Below are 15,727 nucleotides of genomic sequence, written 5' to 3' on the forward strand. Positions count from 1 at the left end.
TTTGGCGAGGAAGAGAGAGAAGCGGATCAATGGAGCAATGGCAGAACCTGATTCTGTAAACGAAGCCAAGGAGAAGAAGCTATGGAAAGCTGTTTTCGCTATCTCTGGGATTATGATCACTCTCGTCATCTATGGTCTTCTTCAGGTCTCTCTCTCTATCTCTATCTCTCTCAGTTGTTATATTTCTGAGTTCCTTCCCCCTCGAATCCGTCTCTCTTTGTTCAAATTGATTGAAGAAACGATCTGGGTTTTGGAAATTTGTGATTGTAATTTCAGGAAAAGATCATGAGAGTGCCTTATGGATTGAAAAAAGAGTACTTTAAGCACTCTTTGTTTCTTGTTTTCTGTAATCGTCTCACTACATCAGCTGTTTCTGCTGGTGTTTTACTGGTAACAACTATCAAAACCTGAGTTGTTGTTATATTCATACTATCTCAATGCTCTTAAAGAAGTGTGCTTTTGATTTTGTGATCCTTGTGTGTTCGTAGGCGAGCAAGAAAGTTTTGGATCCTGTAGCTCCGGTTTATAAATATTGTCTCATATCAGTAACTAACATCTTAACCACTACATGTCAGTATGAGGTATGAGTTGTGATAGGTTTGTTCACCTTAATCTCAGTGATTTTCGTTTTTGCTTGACCATAATGTGTGAACTGTGATGTCTGTAGGCTCTCAAGTATGTGAGTTTCCCAGTTCAAACTTTGGCTAAATGTGCCAAGATGATACCTGTGATGGTAAGTTATTAACTTTATGTTACGTGAAGTAGGAAACTTTTGTACATGTGAGTGTATCACCACTGTCTTATCTATGTGGTTTGTTACAGGTTTGGGGAACCCTCATTATGCAGAAAAGGTATAGGGGATTTGACTATTTCGTGGCTTTCCTCGTGACCCTTGGGTGCTTTGTGTTTATTCTGTTTCCGGTAATGACGCAATCTTTTCACTGGGATCTATGCTAGTTTTTATAGTGAGCTATCACTATGAACATTAAGATAAGATGTAATGGAGTTTTGTTTATGTATTTGAGCGGTAGGCAGGAGATGAAATTAGTCCGTACAACAAGGGAAGAGAAAACACTGTCTGGGGTGTATCCCTTATGGTTGGTTATCTTGGGTACATATCCTTTTTACTCGTTTTATTTTTGTTTAGTTTTAAGATAGGAACCTCAATACTGTCTTCGTATATCCATAATCGGGTATTGGTAAACTGGCTAACAGGTTTGATGGCTTTACAAGCACATTCCAAGACAAACTCTTTAAAGGTTATAATATGGAAATACATAACCAGATATTCTACACAACAATTTGTTCCTCTATTCTCAGTTTCACTGGTGAGAACTTCTCTTTGTGCTTCTTTTGTCTCTTTTACTAAAATCATTTTGTTTGGACTCGGACCATGTCGTACCTTCTGTGATGATTCTTTTCGGCTTTTCCATTACTGATTAAATCACTTTTGGAGTAAATTTGTCATCTTTCTTTCATGTCTCAATCTTTGGTTATATGTAAACTTGTGATTTAAGCTTCATCTGAGATCATATGTTAGAGATGCTAAACGCTGTAGTTAGTAGGAACCTTTCTCACGCTTTTTTTATTTCTGACTGTGATTCTCGAGTCCATCAGTGCTTTTCGATATAGAATTCAGCTGCCTTGCATAAACCTCAATCTGTGGACCTCAAGAAAGCTTTAAATCAGCTCAACCATGCCTTTTGCTACTCATATATGAAATTTCTTGCTTGATACAGGACTTATACTGCAAGGGCATTTACTCCCAGCAGTGGACTTTGTTTCCCGCCATAGAGATTGTCTATTTGACATCGCTTTACTTTCCACCGTAAATCTTCTGCGTAGTCATTACAGTTATCATGTTCTGGAAAGATATTCAAATTAGAGTATGATAGCACTGCAGCAGTGGTCACAGCAGCTATAGTTAGCGATAAGCTAGAGTTGAATTTTTATTGAAACATATGCCCTAGTAATACGAAAACTAAAAGGTAGTATAAAACTTATCAGAGATGAACTCTGTTTTCTGCAGGTGGCAACAGCCAGCCAATTTTTCATTTCTTACACTATTAGGACATTTGGTGCTCTAACGTTTGCTGCCATAATGACTACTAGACAGGTAATTAGTTAGTTACTCTGATGTCAACTCTTTAATTCCTGATTACAATTTGTTCCATCTAATTCTTTCTTCGTTGTCTGAAAATCAAAAAGCTTGTGAGCATCATGCTCTCCTGCATTTGGTTCTCACACCCGCTTAGCTGGGAGCAGTGCATTGGATCTGTAAGCTCCTACAAGCCATTCTTTAATTTTGTCTTCCCTCTCTTGTGATCTCTCCTTGTTCCCAAAGCTAAATCCATTTTTTCACTGACGCAGGTAATTGTTTTCGGGTCTCTATATGCTAAAAATTTAGTGAAGAAGAGATCAGAAAAGCCGCAGGCAACTCAAGAACCTCCACGGGACGAAGAGGCTCAACCTCTGAAGGGAAACCCTTAAAAGCACAGTGAGAGTTTTTTTCCTTCACTGTTGCTTGAAAAGTTATCAACCAAATTTAAATGATCCCTCTGAAGCTGAGGCATCTACTAACAAAACTAAGTGGTTGATCAATTGTTTTTTTTTTTTTTTTTTGTCAAGAAGAAGTCATAGATCACCATATGAATAGAGACTAATGTATGCAAATGTAGTTTCTTGTTTCCATTGTCTACTTTTTTTCCTGCAAACAAGAACCTAACTGTTTATTGTAGAGTGGTTACTTGTGTAAAATTTGTAATGGGATTTTGGTACTATATACGAAAACTAGATGTCTCACTCTCAAAATTCTTAGTTTTAAAAGCTTAATTTATTTGGTAAAAGGCTTTATATTTAAAAAATCCAAAACGCCAAAGTCAATGAGACAACTCAAACAAAAATATTTTCTTTAAACTGAAACTCTTTGTCAGACTCAAACAATTTACTTTTTAATACTAAAACTATTGCTTAATGTATTATCAGGTAGCAACAGCCAGCCAAAACGCCAAAGTCAATGAGACAACTCAGACAAAAATATTTTTTAAGAACTGAAATTTTGCTTAATAAATACGAGACTCAAACAAAAGTCTTTTTTAAAACTAAAACTATTGCTTAATATTATATGAGACTCAAACAAAAGTCTTCTTTAAAACTGAAAATTTTGCTTAGTAAATATTAGACTCGAACAAAAGTTTTTTTAAAACTAAAATTATTGCTTAATAAATTTTAGACTCAAACAAAATTCCTTTTTAATAACAATAACTATTGCTTAATATTTTATCATACTCAAAAAAAAGTCTTCCTTAAAACTGAAAAGTTTGCTTAGTAAATATTAGACTCGAACAAAAGTTTTTTTAAAACTAAAATTATTGCTTAATAAATATTAGACTCGAACAAAATCATTTTTAAAAACTATAATTATTTCTTAATATTTTATCAGACTCAAACAAAACTCTTCTTTTAAACTGAATATTTTGCTTGATAAAATATAAGTAAACTGAAACTATTGCTTGATAAATATTAGACTCAAAGAAAAGTCTTTAAAAAATAATCTGAAACTATTTTATTATATAAAGTTTGGTTTTCAAAGTTAATAATTTAAATAATCATGATACGTGTGAATTTTATCGATTAAAGAATTTTAATTAATTAAAAAAACCAAAATAACTATAAAATTTATAAATTTACAAAATTTAAAAATTGTAAGAAGATAAATTTACTACGAATATAAACATTAAAAATTTGGTATTTCTATTTGAACATCAAACAAAAATAATGAATATGCATTTAGTATAAAATCATATATCTAAAATATAATCGTTGATATATATGTCTAGGCCTAATACATGCAACCGGATTTTATTAACAAAAGACTTTTCTTAACAAACTGAAGCTATTGCTTAATAAATATCAGACTCAAACAAAAGTCTTTCTTTTTAATTACGACATCTATTGCTTAATAAAATATGAGACTAAAAAAAAAACAAAAAAATTTGAAAATTTGCTTTATAAATATCACAAAGAAACAGAGAGTTTTGAGATACATCCTAAGACGTACTAAAAGGTGTTTATTGACTTATTGTGAGGGTTTTATTTTTCCAATCATTTGTTTTTTGTTTAATCATGGATCAAATTGCAATCAAAGAAGAAGAGATGAAAGGTTTAATCATCAGCGACCCTAGTTCTGACAACTCTTCGCATCAGGTTCAAATTACTTAAAACTGAGCTTTTCTATTTTTGTAAATTCTGCGATGATCCATGCATTTTTCATATATAGGGTTAACATTTTTGTAAGTTTTGCTATGTATGATGGATTGTGAGGTATACTAAAAGTCTAAAACATAGTTGTATCTTATAATGATACTGTTGAACCGATGTCATCAAAATGTATAAACACAAATACGTACACAACCCAACGTCTTATCATAGGCCAATGATTTGTATGCATATATATATATATATATATATATATATATATATATATATATATGATCTTGGGCTTCTAACCTAAAACCAATTGACAATAATTGGAGAGGTCTATATATACTAGTTAGGATCGTACTCAACTTCCAATATGGGATATTGTGTGGCGGATTGGTTGTGTGCTTTCAAGGCTCTAAAATTATTTAAAACCTCTACAGCAATTATTTTGCCAATCAAAGATTTTGGCTTTTATTTCTTTTTAAAGTATTGAAAGCCACTTTTATTTTTTCTTTTTTTGCTATCTCATTTTTTTAAAAGCGTCAAAAAACTGAATTTAAAATCTAAACAATTAAAAATTATTTATTTTTTCACATCCACATTACATTTAAAACATTCTAGAAGTTTATAAATATATTTTAAATATTTAATTTTTACATATTAATTATTCTCATTTTTTCTTGTTCTTTTAAGATCCATTTCAATAATAATCATTTTTATTTTCATGATGATGATGATGTAAAAGAGTTATGAAATTTATGTTTATATAGGGAATAACATTCAAAACAATGCATTAATTAACGTTTAACAGATTGCTTATATACAAAAAACATTTGAAATAGTTTTAAAACACCATTATTATTTGACATAATAATCTATTAAGAATCAATCACCAAAAACAAAACAAAAACAAAAAATTATTGTTAGCGAAATTTTATATCGACTAATGGTATTATTATTATCTTTTAATTTATTGTTCAAATGTATTGTTAGCGAAAATTAGTCATTAAATTGCTATATAAATTCATTTGTAGCATAATTTATATTTATTATTAATATAAAATAATAATAAAAAAATAACAATCACATCTTTAAAAGCGGTGCATTACAAATCAAATTTTAACAGTAAAAGTTCTTACAACCAAAACATTTATAGCCAAATTCTCTGCATCTAAAATTTTAAAGTTAAAGTCTTTACAGGCAAAAGTAACAACCGTTACCAATCAGAGCATGTATCCCTAATAATATATTGATCAGTGTCTGACATTTCTGATTCTCCATTTGAATACAGGAGGATCCTGTTTCTGATATACAAGAAGGTACGGTAGCAACGTTGATGTGATTATTACCAAAAGATGGACAGCCTCAATCGTGTTAAAATAATTGAAAATTATATCATTTTTTGTTTAATTATAACTTTAAACCAACTTTAATTATTTTATATAGATATATAACATGATGATTAAAATACTTGGTAACTAAAGTTATTAAGATTTGCCAAACTTTATAATTAACCACGGGGAATGTAATTCATAATGACGACAAATGAAAATAACTTGTATAGGGTCGCAAGAACACGAGAAGCTCATGTTACCTTTAGCAGCATATTTTAGAGTACGTCCTCCAACAACTTACAGCATCACTTTCGACTCTTATGAGAAAATGGCGAAGCTGGTCAATGATGGATATTACGAGTCCCTTCCTTTCACTTCCGGTGGATTCAATTGGTACGTCATTCACGCATTATTACGTACAACTTTTAAACTATATATAGCTTTCAATAATTGTATCCCTTTTCTTTTGTTTTTGTTTAAATAATATTAAAAGGACGTTCAAAATCTACCCAAACGGAAACAAGAAGGATGCAGCAGCGCCAGGATGGGTTTCGGTTTATGTAAAAATCGATAACTCATTCTGCGTCACCAACCCACAAGATGTGTATGCGGAAATCAAGTTCTTCCTTTACAACGGTGTGACTCGTTTGTATTATACACACCAAGGTACTTAATTTAATTAGTAGGATCGATTCATCATTCTAGCTAGTAGTGGCCGTACGTTAATATGTTGTTCTCAACTCTATTGGTCAAGACCACCACATACGAAATGTATATTCTCTTTGTATAATGAGGAATTCGCGTAATGATATATTTAAGGGGTTTTTTATTTTTATTTTTATTGGTTATAGAAAGTGAGCCAGTAAAGTTTGATGATGTAAAACCGGAGTGGGGAGTGGCGAGTTTTGTGACCTCGGCATGTTTCGTCAATCCGACGGCATATCTTTACGACGGAGGGAAATGTGAGTTTGGAGTAGATATCTTTGTTACTCATCGCAGCAAGAGGGAAGTTTTCTCCTATGATGTGAACGTCACCAACCCCATTTACACTTGGTGCCTCCCAAATTTCTCTACCCTCTGTCATTGCTCTTACACATCCCATACGTTTTGTTCCGGAGATAGAAACTGGTGAATATCTCAATCTCTCTCTGCGCAAACACACCTTGGTATGGTATATAGCTAATATGTGTTTGTTATATGATGGGTTGAATGATTATTAGGGTTTTGAAAGTGTATCCAAATGGGGATGGTTGCGCAAAGGATAAATATTTGTCACTCTACCTGTTGAGTGTGGATAATGAAATCAATTACGTTAAAGCCACGCTACGAGTTCTAAACCAAACCCCATGCAACAATGTGGTGAAACCAGGTTAGTGCATGGTTCACTCAATATGTCCTTTCTTCATGGTGATATATGTAGTGTGACAGTTATGTTATTACTGCGTTACGTGGTTAGTTACGTTATTATAAATATATTATTAATTTTGTTGCTTTTTTCTTATGGTTAGTTGAGGGATGGCCTAAAGCAACATGCAACAATGGATGGGGTTTCCAGGAGTTTATAGCACTTGCAGATCTTAAAGATCCATGCAAAGGATTTCTTGTGAACGATGTGCTTCGAGTTCAAGTCGAGATCACAGCCTTCTCTAAACACACTCCACTTAATTAGGGTTTATGGTGAGCCCAACAACAACTTACCTAGCCTCTTTTGCTTTTACTTTTGTTTTTTTTTACTCTTGTGTATTTTGTTAACATTGTTTTCGTGGAAGGCTCAAACCGGAGATCTCTTGAAACTACTCAAAAACATTATATATCATCAGTGTGGATCGCCGGAGCCATGAGATGCGAGACCCTTACCTATCTTTTGTTTTTCTATTTCCAAAATAAGAAAGGTTTCTATAACTCTTTCCTCACAATCTACTCTTCTTTGTTTCCCAAAATAAAACAAAAGTCTACTCTTTTGTGTATGCTCTGGTTGTATTTAAAAAATCTACACTGGTTGTAATAAAAATAATCTACCCTGGTTGTAATCTATACTATATAAACTAGGTTTTGAACCCACACGAGCGTGGGTATATTTTATATATTTTGGTTAAAATTATTTATGGTTGATGATTAATGAATTTACTACTCGATCCAAATGATTTTAACGTTAGTCTCATTGCTACTAAATTATGATATGCTCGGGTTTTTCCTGATTTATGATCGGTTTACAATATTTTTTTTTGTGAAAGATCGGTTAGAGGTCCGAAATTTGGATCCAAATTAGGTGATTACACCCAACTTTGGATCTGTATTACCCAATTCGAATTATTTGAATTACCAAATCTGGCTGGATTTTGAAAATTTCGGATCACTTCAGATCAAATTGCTTGGATTCAGATTATATGCCCAGACTTAGTTTTTTTCTTTTTGTGTTTGGACGTGTTAGGTTTGGGTGTTTGTGTGTCTTTATTTTTGTGTGTGTGTTTGTGTTTGCATTTGCGTTTGTGTTTGTCTTTGAACGTGTTTGCGTTTGTGTTTGGACGTGTTTGCGTTTGTGTTTGTGTTTGGACGTGTTTGCCTTGCGTTTGCGTTGCGTTAATGTTTGTGTTTGCGTTTGCGTTTGCGTTTATGTTTGTGTTTGTGTTTGTGTTTATGTTTATGTTTATGTTTTATGTTTATGTTTATGTTTTATGTTTATGTTTATGTTTATGTTTATGTTTATGTTTATGTTTATGTTTATGTTTGTGTATTTTTCACATTTAATTAGAGTTTTTGTTTCTGTTTACGTTTACCGTCTGTGTTCACGTTCATGTTTTTGTTGGCATTCACATGTGTGTTTGTGTTTGCGTTTAGTGTAGTTCAAAAATTGAAGTTTTAACGTTAGTCTCATTGCTACTAAAATTGAAATTGTTAAAAGTAATAAATTGGTTAAATAAGAAAACACTGACCTGATTAAAAGCAGGAACCATGTAATCAATCCTCAAAAACTCCATTCCTGCAATAACTTGGTTTCCTGTAATGAATCAAGACAAAGAGAAGTTGGTTTCAGTGATATGTCTTCTCTTCAATGGCCTACCAAAAAACAAACAAGAATATTTTGATGCCAAGCCAAAAAGGTCTGTACCTCATGTTCTACGCATTACAAGAAACCATGAATTAGGCTAACTAAAACCAAAGACAAACTCATGTCATTCCAAAATTCAAATGCATCCAATAACTAGTACCACTGGAAATCAGAGAAGCAATGTAAAGACAAGAACGTACCTGAGAAACCATAGCTTTGTTTTATCTCTTATAACTCAAAAAAGTATAGATGTGACTTATAAAAATACTTGCTCACCAATACTGTTGAAGAGAACACCAAACTTGTTCACCTTATCCTGTTATGAAATCCAAAAGTCACCACATAAACTAAAATTTTCGTATAAAAGAGTATAGAGAGCACTCTCGCACAACTCCTACTATGATAATTCAAACGAACCCCATAACATAATACTATTGGAAAAGCAAAGGGAGAAGTCAAACCTGAGACACAAATCTAAAAGGACAAGCTAACTAATAACTCATTGCAAAACAGTTATCAGTCTTTACCTTGTCAAAAGAAAGATTCAGCCAAGGAATGACAAACTATATAAAGAGAAGTTCTTGTGAAAATCATAACTTAGTTTAGGGAAGGATAATGTACCTGATCAAATCGGAAAAGAATATGAACCGTAAACTGATTTCCTGCAGAAACTCAATTCCCCTGTTAAGAATAATAAGTCAACAGAAAGATGTGATTAATACATATTACAATAAGTCGGAGACTTATTTAGTTCTTTACTTACCTAACTTTTGGTAGAAATAAGAACAAAAGAGAAATAAACTTACCTTCGGTTCGGAAAAATGAACTTACCAGTGTGTTAGGCATTGTAGGCATAGAGTTTCAGCAGATCATTAGACAGGCCTTCTTAAGAAGCCCTTTCTCCTCTATCAATATGTGCAGATCATTGAATATGTACTATATCATATGCTGTCCAGGCTCAGCTAGACATAGATTTCAGCAGATCATTGGACACCCAATATATCATTAGACAAACCTCCATAAAAATACTTTTGCTTCCAATCAATATGCAGATCTTTGAACATTAGCATTTTATCTTTCAGCAGAAAACCGAATTTTTTTTCCCCTCCTCCATCCCATGCAGAACATTGAATATTATTACATCATGCTGTCCCAGCTCAGCTAGATATCGAGTTTCATTGAATTTCGCCAATCTCTGTAACACCATCATTAGACAAGCCACCTTCAAAACCCATTTCTCCTCTAGTCAATATGCAGATCACTGAACATTATATCTTACAGCAGAAAACTGAATTTTTTTTCCCTCCTCCATCCCATGCAGAACATTGAATATTATTACATCATGCTGTCCCAACTCAGCTAGATATCGAGTTTCGTTGAATTTTGCCAGTCTCTATAACACCATCATTAGACAAGCCTTCTTAACAATCCGTTTCTCCTCTAGTCAATATGCAGATCATTGAACATTAGCATTTTATCTTTCAGCAGAAAATTGAATTTTTTCCCTCCTCCATCCCATGCAGAATATTGAATATCATTACATCATGATGTCCCAGCTCAGCTACATATAGAGTTTAATTTAATTTTGCCAATCTCTGTAACACCATCATTAGACAGCCTTCTTAACAATCCGTTTCTTCTCTAGTCAATATGCAGATCATTGAACATTAGCATTTTATCTTTCAGCAGAAAATTGAATTTTTTTTCCCTCCTCCATCCCATGCAGAACATTGAATATTGAAATACATTTCTCTCCCAATCAATATGCAGATCATTGAACATCATCATTCTTATATTCAAGCAGATTATTGAACTCATTTCTCCATTCATTAGGCAAAGCCTTTAATCATTTCATTTTTTCCTCCAACAATATATGCAGAAAATTGAATACCATATGCTGTCCCAGCTCAGCTAGATAAAGAGTCTCAGCAGACAACTTGAATTACCTTAAACACAAGTCTTAGAGGCATATATATATGCAAGATATATAATGAAGTTTTATCTGATCATGCTTGCCAAGTTTGATCCAAGATATTGAATTCATGAATCTTGGATACATATTTGACAAGTCTTACTTGATCTATAAACCACTTCAAATATATATCTTTGTCTGCTTGTGTTAGGCAACATTATAGACGGGACAATTTTCCCAAGTTAGAAACCGGACATACAACAATCAAATGTGTTAATGTCCCTTTCTTTTGGGTTTTCAACAGAATGAAAAGACAAGTCTTACATACGTGAGATACTTTATATAATGAAGTTTTATCTGATCATGCTTGCCAATTTTGATCCAAGATACGGAATTCATTAATCTTGGATTACAAACATGACAAGTCTTACTTGATTCAGAGGCCACTTCAAGATATATCTCTCTGTCTGCTTGTGTTATATAGGAAAATTTCCCCAAGTTAGAAACCAGACATACAACAATCATATATATGTTGATGTCCCTTTCTTTTGGGTTTCCAATAAAATCAAAAGACAAGTCTTACATACGGAATATACATTGAAGTTTTATCTGATCATGCGTGTTTAGTTTGATCCAAGATACTGAATTCATTAATCTTGGATACATAACTAAACAAGTCTTACTTGATTCAGAAACCACTTCAAGATATATCTTTGTCTGCTTGTGTTAGACATTGAAGATGATACTGAACCATTTCCCCAAGATAGAAACCAGACATACAACAATGATTCGTGTTGTCTGTCGTCGCTCTCTTATGGGTTCTTTAAAATAAAATTAAAAACTTTCAAAAAAAATAAATTAAAGTTGTTAAAGAAATACCTCAGTGATGGTGAGGACTTAGCGTAATCGCGTGGGATTTTAAATCCTTGTGTCAACCATCGACAGAGTTAGAAACCCTAAGACAAAAAATGAGAGGGTTTTAATCGCAATTATAAATTATTATAAAAAGGAGATTTGGAAACAAAGAATCGAAAAACAAAACCATGAAACCAAAGATTTAATCGCAATTACGAACTCTAAAAGAGGGGATTTATCTAGGTTTATATGTGCTTGAAAAATATAATAACAACCTTTCTTATTGATTTAGAAAACTACTCAAAAACTAAATCTCTCTCAAGTCTTGTGAAACATCTCTTCACAAGCTTAGTATTTATAGAACCAAGACAACACCTTAGTCCTAATTAGATTAGGAAAACAACACAAAGCCTTATCTAAATAACTTGCCATTATCTAGATCATGTTTGTGAATCCCTTGACTTGCTCCCCAAGTCACTTGGAATTATCCAACAATTTAAAATCGGAAATTACGAATTTCAAAAGAGGAGAATTTGAAGCTAAGACCCAGATATAATCATTTTGATTTAAACCCTAATCTGAAACAACAAACCCTAATCGAAACTTCAAAAGAGGAGATTTTGAACCTAAGATTCGCTAAAGTCTTTGTTTTCATTAAATCGGATTTTGAATCTGAACAATATAAGAAATTCTAAACCCAAGAAAAACACAATCATGAAACTTAAATCCTTAAAAATTTCAAAGAAAACAAAAATCTCAAAAAGAGGTTCTTCGTAATATTAAACAAATGTATCCGCACCTTATGATGACGATGATGATAGCCTTCGATAACAAAACTCTGAAGCGCTCCAGCGGAAAAAAAAAAACGAGAGCGAAAAAAAGAAAAACTCAAAAAAGTGTAAATCATATATATAAAGGTAAGGTTCCACTCTCTTCTTATTGGTGGAAAAATATTTAATGCTTTAATTTTTTTAATAAATAAATAAATGTTTATGACAATCATTCAGTACAAAATTTAATTACACTATAAGTTATAATCAAATGGCAAAGAAAATGAAAGCACTTAATCATATATCATACAACAAATTTTATAAGCTTTATTGGTGGAAAATTATTTAAAATCATATATATATAAGTAAGGTTGCACTCTCTTTATTGTTCCATTTTGTATTTTTTTTTTAAATATAATATTTATTTTTAACCAAAAAAACAAATTTAATCATATACATTAATTCATACTTTAAATTCACACTTTACTACTAAAATGAAACTGAAAATTATATAAATTTCCAAAGACTATTGGTTTTCTTTATTGAATTCCAATTAAACACACTATAAATTATAATTATAACTCCTCTAATTTAATTATTTTAAAATTGTAACTTACATCATTTATTATCATATAAATAGCTATTCTCACATCATTCTCTACCATATCTATATCTTCATTATTCTCTTTGTTTTTTTTTAAAGTTCTTGCATGGGGTGAAAACTCATTTAAAATATCATTGTAAGATTTTGATTAATTATTTAGTTTAAACTTTTGTTTTCAAGTTTATTTATTTTTTGTTTTTATGTATTTCTTTATGTCTTCATTGTTTTTTATATTTTTAAATGTAATACATATGTATAATAATATTTTATGATTATAAGAAAATCAAGCTAAAGAAACCATCTTCATTCTTTTACTTTGGATGTTTGTTTATTTCTCACATATTCATGTATATTTAATTTATTTTCAAAAGTATGTAAATTTTTAACAAAATAAACTTTTTGTTATATAATTATCAAACCAATTTGTAAGACATTCTTTTAAGAATAATGATCCTTATATTTAGTTTGTGATTCAACATGTAATAATACAAAGAACATTATAATTTGTTTTAACTTTGAATTTTATATTTGATTTCCTATCTAAAAAACAATTTGATATTCCATTTTCTATCTATTATATATACTATAAGGATGAAAAATATAATTAAACCTAGAAATATAACTTAAATTAAGAGGAATATAAAAAGAGATTAAAAATAAAATTATTTTTTGGGAATTTTTAAGGTTTCACTCTCTCCTTATTGGTCCATTTAGCATTTATTTTTTAATTATAATATTTATTTTTAATTAAACCAAATATCTAACACATTTATTCATATACTTTAATCCATACTTGAAATCCACACTTTACTATTAAATTGTAACTTAAATTATATAACCTTTCAATTGACTATTCGTTTCCTCCATTTAACTTCAATTAACACACTATAAAATATAATTATAACTCCTATGATTAAATTATTTTAGAATTGTAACTTACATCATATTTTATCCTATAAATACTCATTTTTACATCCTCCTCCACCATATATGATATTCTCAATATTTTCTTTATTTAATTTTTAATGTTCTTGCATGGGTTGAAAGCTCAATTAAGATATCATTGTAAGAGCTTTATTATATATTTGGTTAAAACTTTTGTTTTCAATTATATTTCTTCTTCATTTTTTCATTGTTTTTATACTATTAAATGTATAATACATATGTATAATAATATTTTATGCCTATAAGGAAATTACTTTATCGATGGGATTCAAAAATATTGATTTCTGACCATCGCACCATAAGAAAATCAAGCTAAATAAACCATTTTCATTGTTTTACTTTATATGTTTTTTTCTTTCTCACATATTCATGTATATTTATTTTATTTTTAAAGTATGTAATTATTTTAACAAAATGCGCCGGCGGCAGTGGATCCGTCCAATTTGTAAGACAATGAAATAAATAAAATTTTATACACAAATAAAGGTTATTTTGTGTATATTTATAAGTTTACACACATATTTGGATAAATTTCAACATTTTTAGTGGTTGTTTTGATAAAGTTTGAAAAGGGGGTAAATTTAAAAAGCGGTATTTTTAAAGGGGTATTATTTAAATTCTCCCAATATCATTTCTATTTTTATCATTAACAATATTATTGTTTTATCAAAAAATACTGAAAATTACTAAAGAAAATTACTATCAAAATTGATAAATTGAACAATTAATCAACGAATAAATTCAAAAGATATGGATGTATGCTTCTATTGTATGATTTAAATAAATAACATGTAAAAATGTCATAAGCATTAAAATTTATTTAATCTATTTTTTATAAGTAATAAATAAATTAAAATAATTAAATAAATATACAACAACCCACGCATATGCGCGGGACATTACCTAGTTAATGAGAAAACCATCTGCAACAACATTATCAAACAAGATATATAAAGATACGATACTTATTGGGCCTCACTAAACCCTATTGGGCTTAAACCGACTTAGTTGATTTGTTTCCTTTTTTAACGAAAAATAACTTTTTTGAAAAGGGAAAGTGAAATACAAGTATATCCGTTTTCCAAATTAATGGAAAATAAAAAATGGTTATCGATTTTAGTTATGATCATATTTATTATTGGTGTGTTTTATTATATAACTTTGTAGTTATATAGACTCATGAACTGTCTTTCTTCAAAGTGAATATTATTAACAAAAAGTACATTATTATGATGCAAATGCAATATTGATTGACATAAAAAAAACTCAAGTTTATAATGGACATAATAATAACAAAAGACCAAAAGGGTTTATCAACCACAACAACAGCTTGTAACAAAACATGAGTTCATTGATTCCAGACGGAAACAAGAGTCACCAGGTGGATAGTATGATATAACAAAACATGGGTTCAATGATTTGACTATTTTGTGGCTTTCCTGGTGACCCTTGGGTGCTTTGTCTTAATAAACTATTGCTTAATATATCAGACTGAAACAAAAGTCTTCTTTTGAAAATGAAAATTCTGCTTAATAAATATCAGATTCAAACAAAAGTCTTTATTTTTTTAGAACTGAAATTTTTCTTAATAAATTATCAGACTCAAAACAAAAGTCTTTTTTTTAAATGAAACTTTGCTTAATATTTTATCAGACTCATCTTCTTTAAAACTGAAACTTTTACTTAATAAATTATTAGACTCAAAAAAAGTCTTTTAAAAAAAAATTGAAGCTATTGCTTAATATTTTATCAGATTCAAACAAAAGTCTTCTTTAAAACTGAATATATATGTTGCTTAATAAATTCAGACTCGATCAAAAATATTTTTTTTAAACTGAAAAACTATTGCTTAATAAATATTAGACTCGGACAAAAATCCTTTTCTTAAAAAACAAAACTGTAACTATCTAATTATATAAAGTTTGGCTGTCAAAGTTAATAATTCATGTGTGGTCGTGACATCATGTCAACATTATCGATTAAATATTTTTAATGATATTTAAAACAGAAAATAATCCTAAAAATTATAAATTTACACAATTTTTAATTTTAAAA

At 30.3% G+C, this 15,727-nt stretch overlaps 2 protein-coding genes and 1 long non-coding RNA gene across 3 annotated transcripts; 2 read left to right on the plus strand and 1 right to left on the minus strand.

Moving 5' to 3' along the window:
• The first annotated feature begins 25 nt into the window (after positions 1-25).
• Positions 26-2,811, plus strand: LOC17886937 (UDP-galactose/UDP-glucose transporter 5). Its single transcript, XM_006291331.2, has 11 exons — positions 26-145; positions 277-390; positions 489-581; positions 668-733; positions 823-921; positions 1,032-1,111; positions 1,216-1,328; positions 1,740-1,828; positions 2,030-2,116; positions 2,209-2,277; positions 2,371-2,811. The coding sequence occupies exons 1-11, from the start codon at positions 38-40 to the stop codon at positions 2,488-2,490; spliced, it is 1,038 nt and encodes a 345-aa protein (XP_006291393.2). The 5' UTR covers positions 26-37; the 3' UTR covers positions 2,491-2,811.
• A 3,039-nt stretch (positions 2,812-5,850) lies between these two features.
• Positions 5,851-7,621, plus strand: LOC17886617 (probable inactive serine/threonine-protein kinase fnkC). The gene is made up of 7 exons (XM_023783392.1): positions 5,851-5,930; positions 6,031-6,203; positions 6,389-6,432; positions 6,505-6,665; positions 6,758-6,906; positions 7,046-7,214; positions 7,307-7,621. Exons 1-6 carry the CDS (start codon positions 5,866-5,868, stop codon positions 7,204-7,206), a joined length of 753 nt encoding a protein of 250 aa, XP_023639160.1. The 5' UTR covers positions 5,851-5,865; the 3' UTR covers positions 7,207-7,214; positions 7,307-7,621.
• A 1,259-nt stretch (positions 7,622-8,880) lies between these two features.
• Positions 8,881-9,269, minus strand: LOC111830752. The gene is made up of 3 exons (XR_002834094.1): positions 9,208-9,269; positions 9,048-9,113; positions 8,881-8,902 (listed from the first exon to the last, which is right to left on the minus strand). It is a non-coding gene; the product is annotated as an uncharacterized LOC111830752 (long non-coding RNA).
• Between the last annotated feature and the right edge of the window lie 6,458 nt (positions 9,270-15,727).

Source organism: Capsella rubella, unplaced genomic scaffold, assembly GCF_000375325.1.
Source record: "Capsella rubella cultivar Monte Gargano unplaced genomic scaffold, Caprub1_0 scaffold_5, whole genome shotgun sequence".
Lineage (NCBI taxonomy): Eukaryota > Viridiplantae > Streptophyta > Magnoliopsida > Brassicales > Brassicaceae > Capsella > Capsella rubella.

Coding starts and splice junctions, on each gene's coding strand:
- LOC17886937 (XM_006291331.2), top strand. CDS start 38: ATGGCAGAACCTGATTCTGTAAACGAAGCCAAGGAGAAGAAGCTATGG. Junction 1,329..1,739: donor CTCTATTCTCAGTTTCACTG/GTGAGAACTTCT, acceptor TGCTTGATACAG/GACTTATACTGCAAGGGCAT. Junction 2,278..2,370: donor GGGAGCAGTGCATTGGATCT/GTAAGCTCCTAC, acceptor TCACTGACGCAG/GTAATTGTTTTCGGGTCTCT.
- LOC17886617 (XM_023783392.1), top strand. CDS start 5,866: ATGGCGAAGCTGGTCAATGATGGATATTACGAGTCCCTTCCTTTCACT. Junction 5,931..6,030: donor ACTTCCGGTGGATTCAATTG/GTACGTCATTCA, acceptor TAATATTAAAAG/GACGTTCAAAATCTACCCAA. Junction 6,907..7,045: donor CAACAATGTGGTGAAACCAG/GTTAGTGCATGG, acceptor TCTTATGGTTAG/TTGAGGGATGGCCTAAAGCA.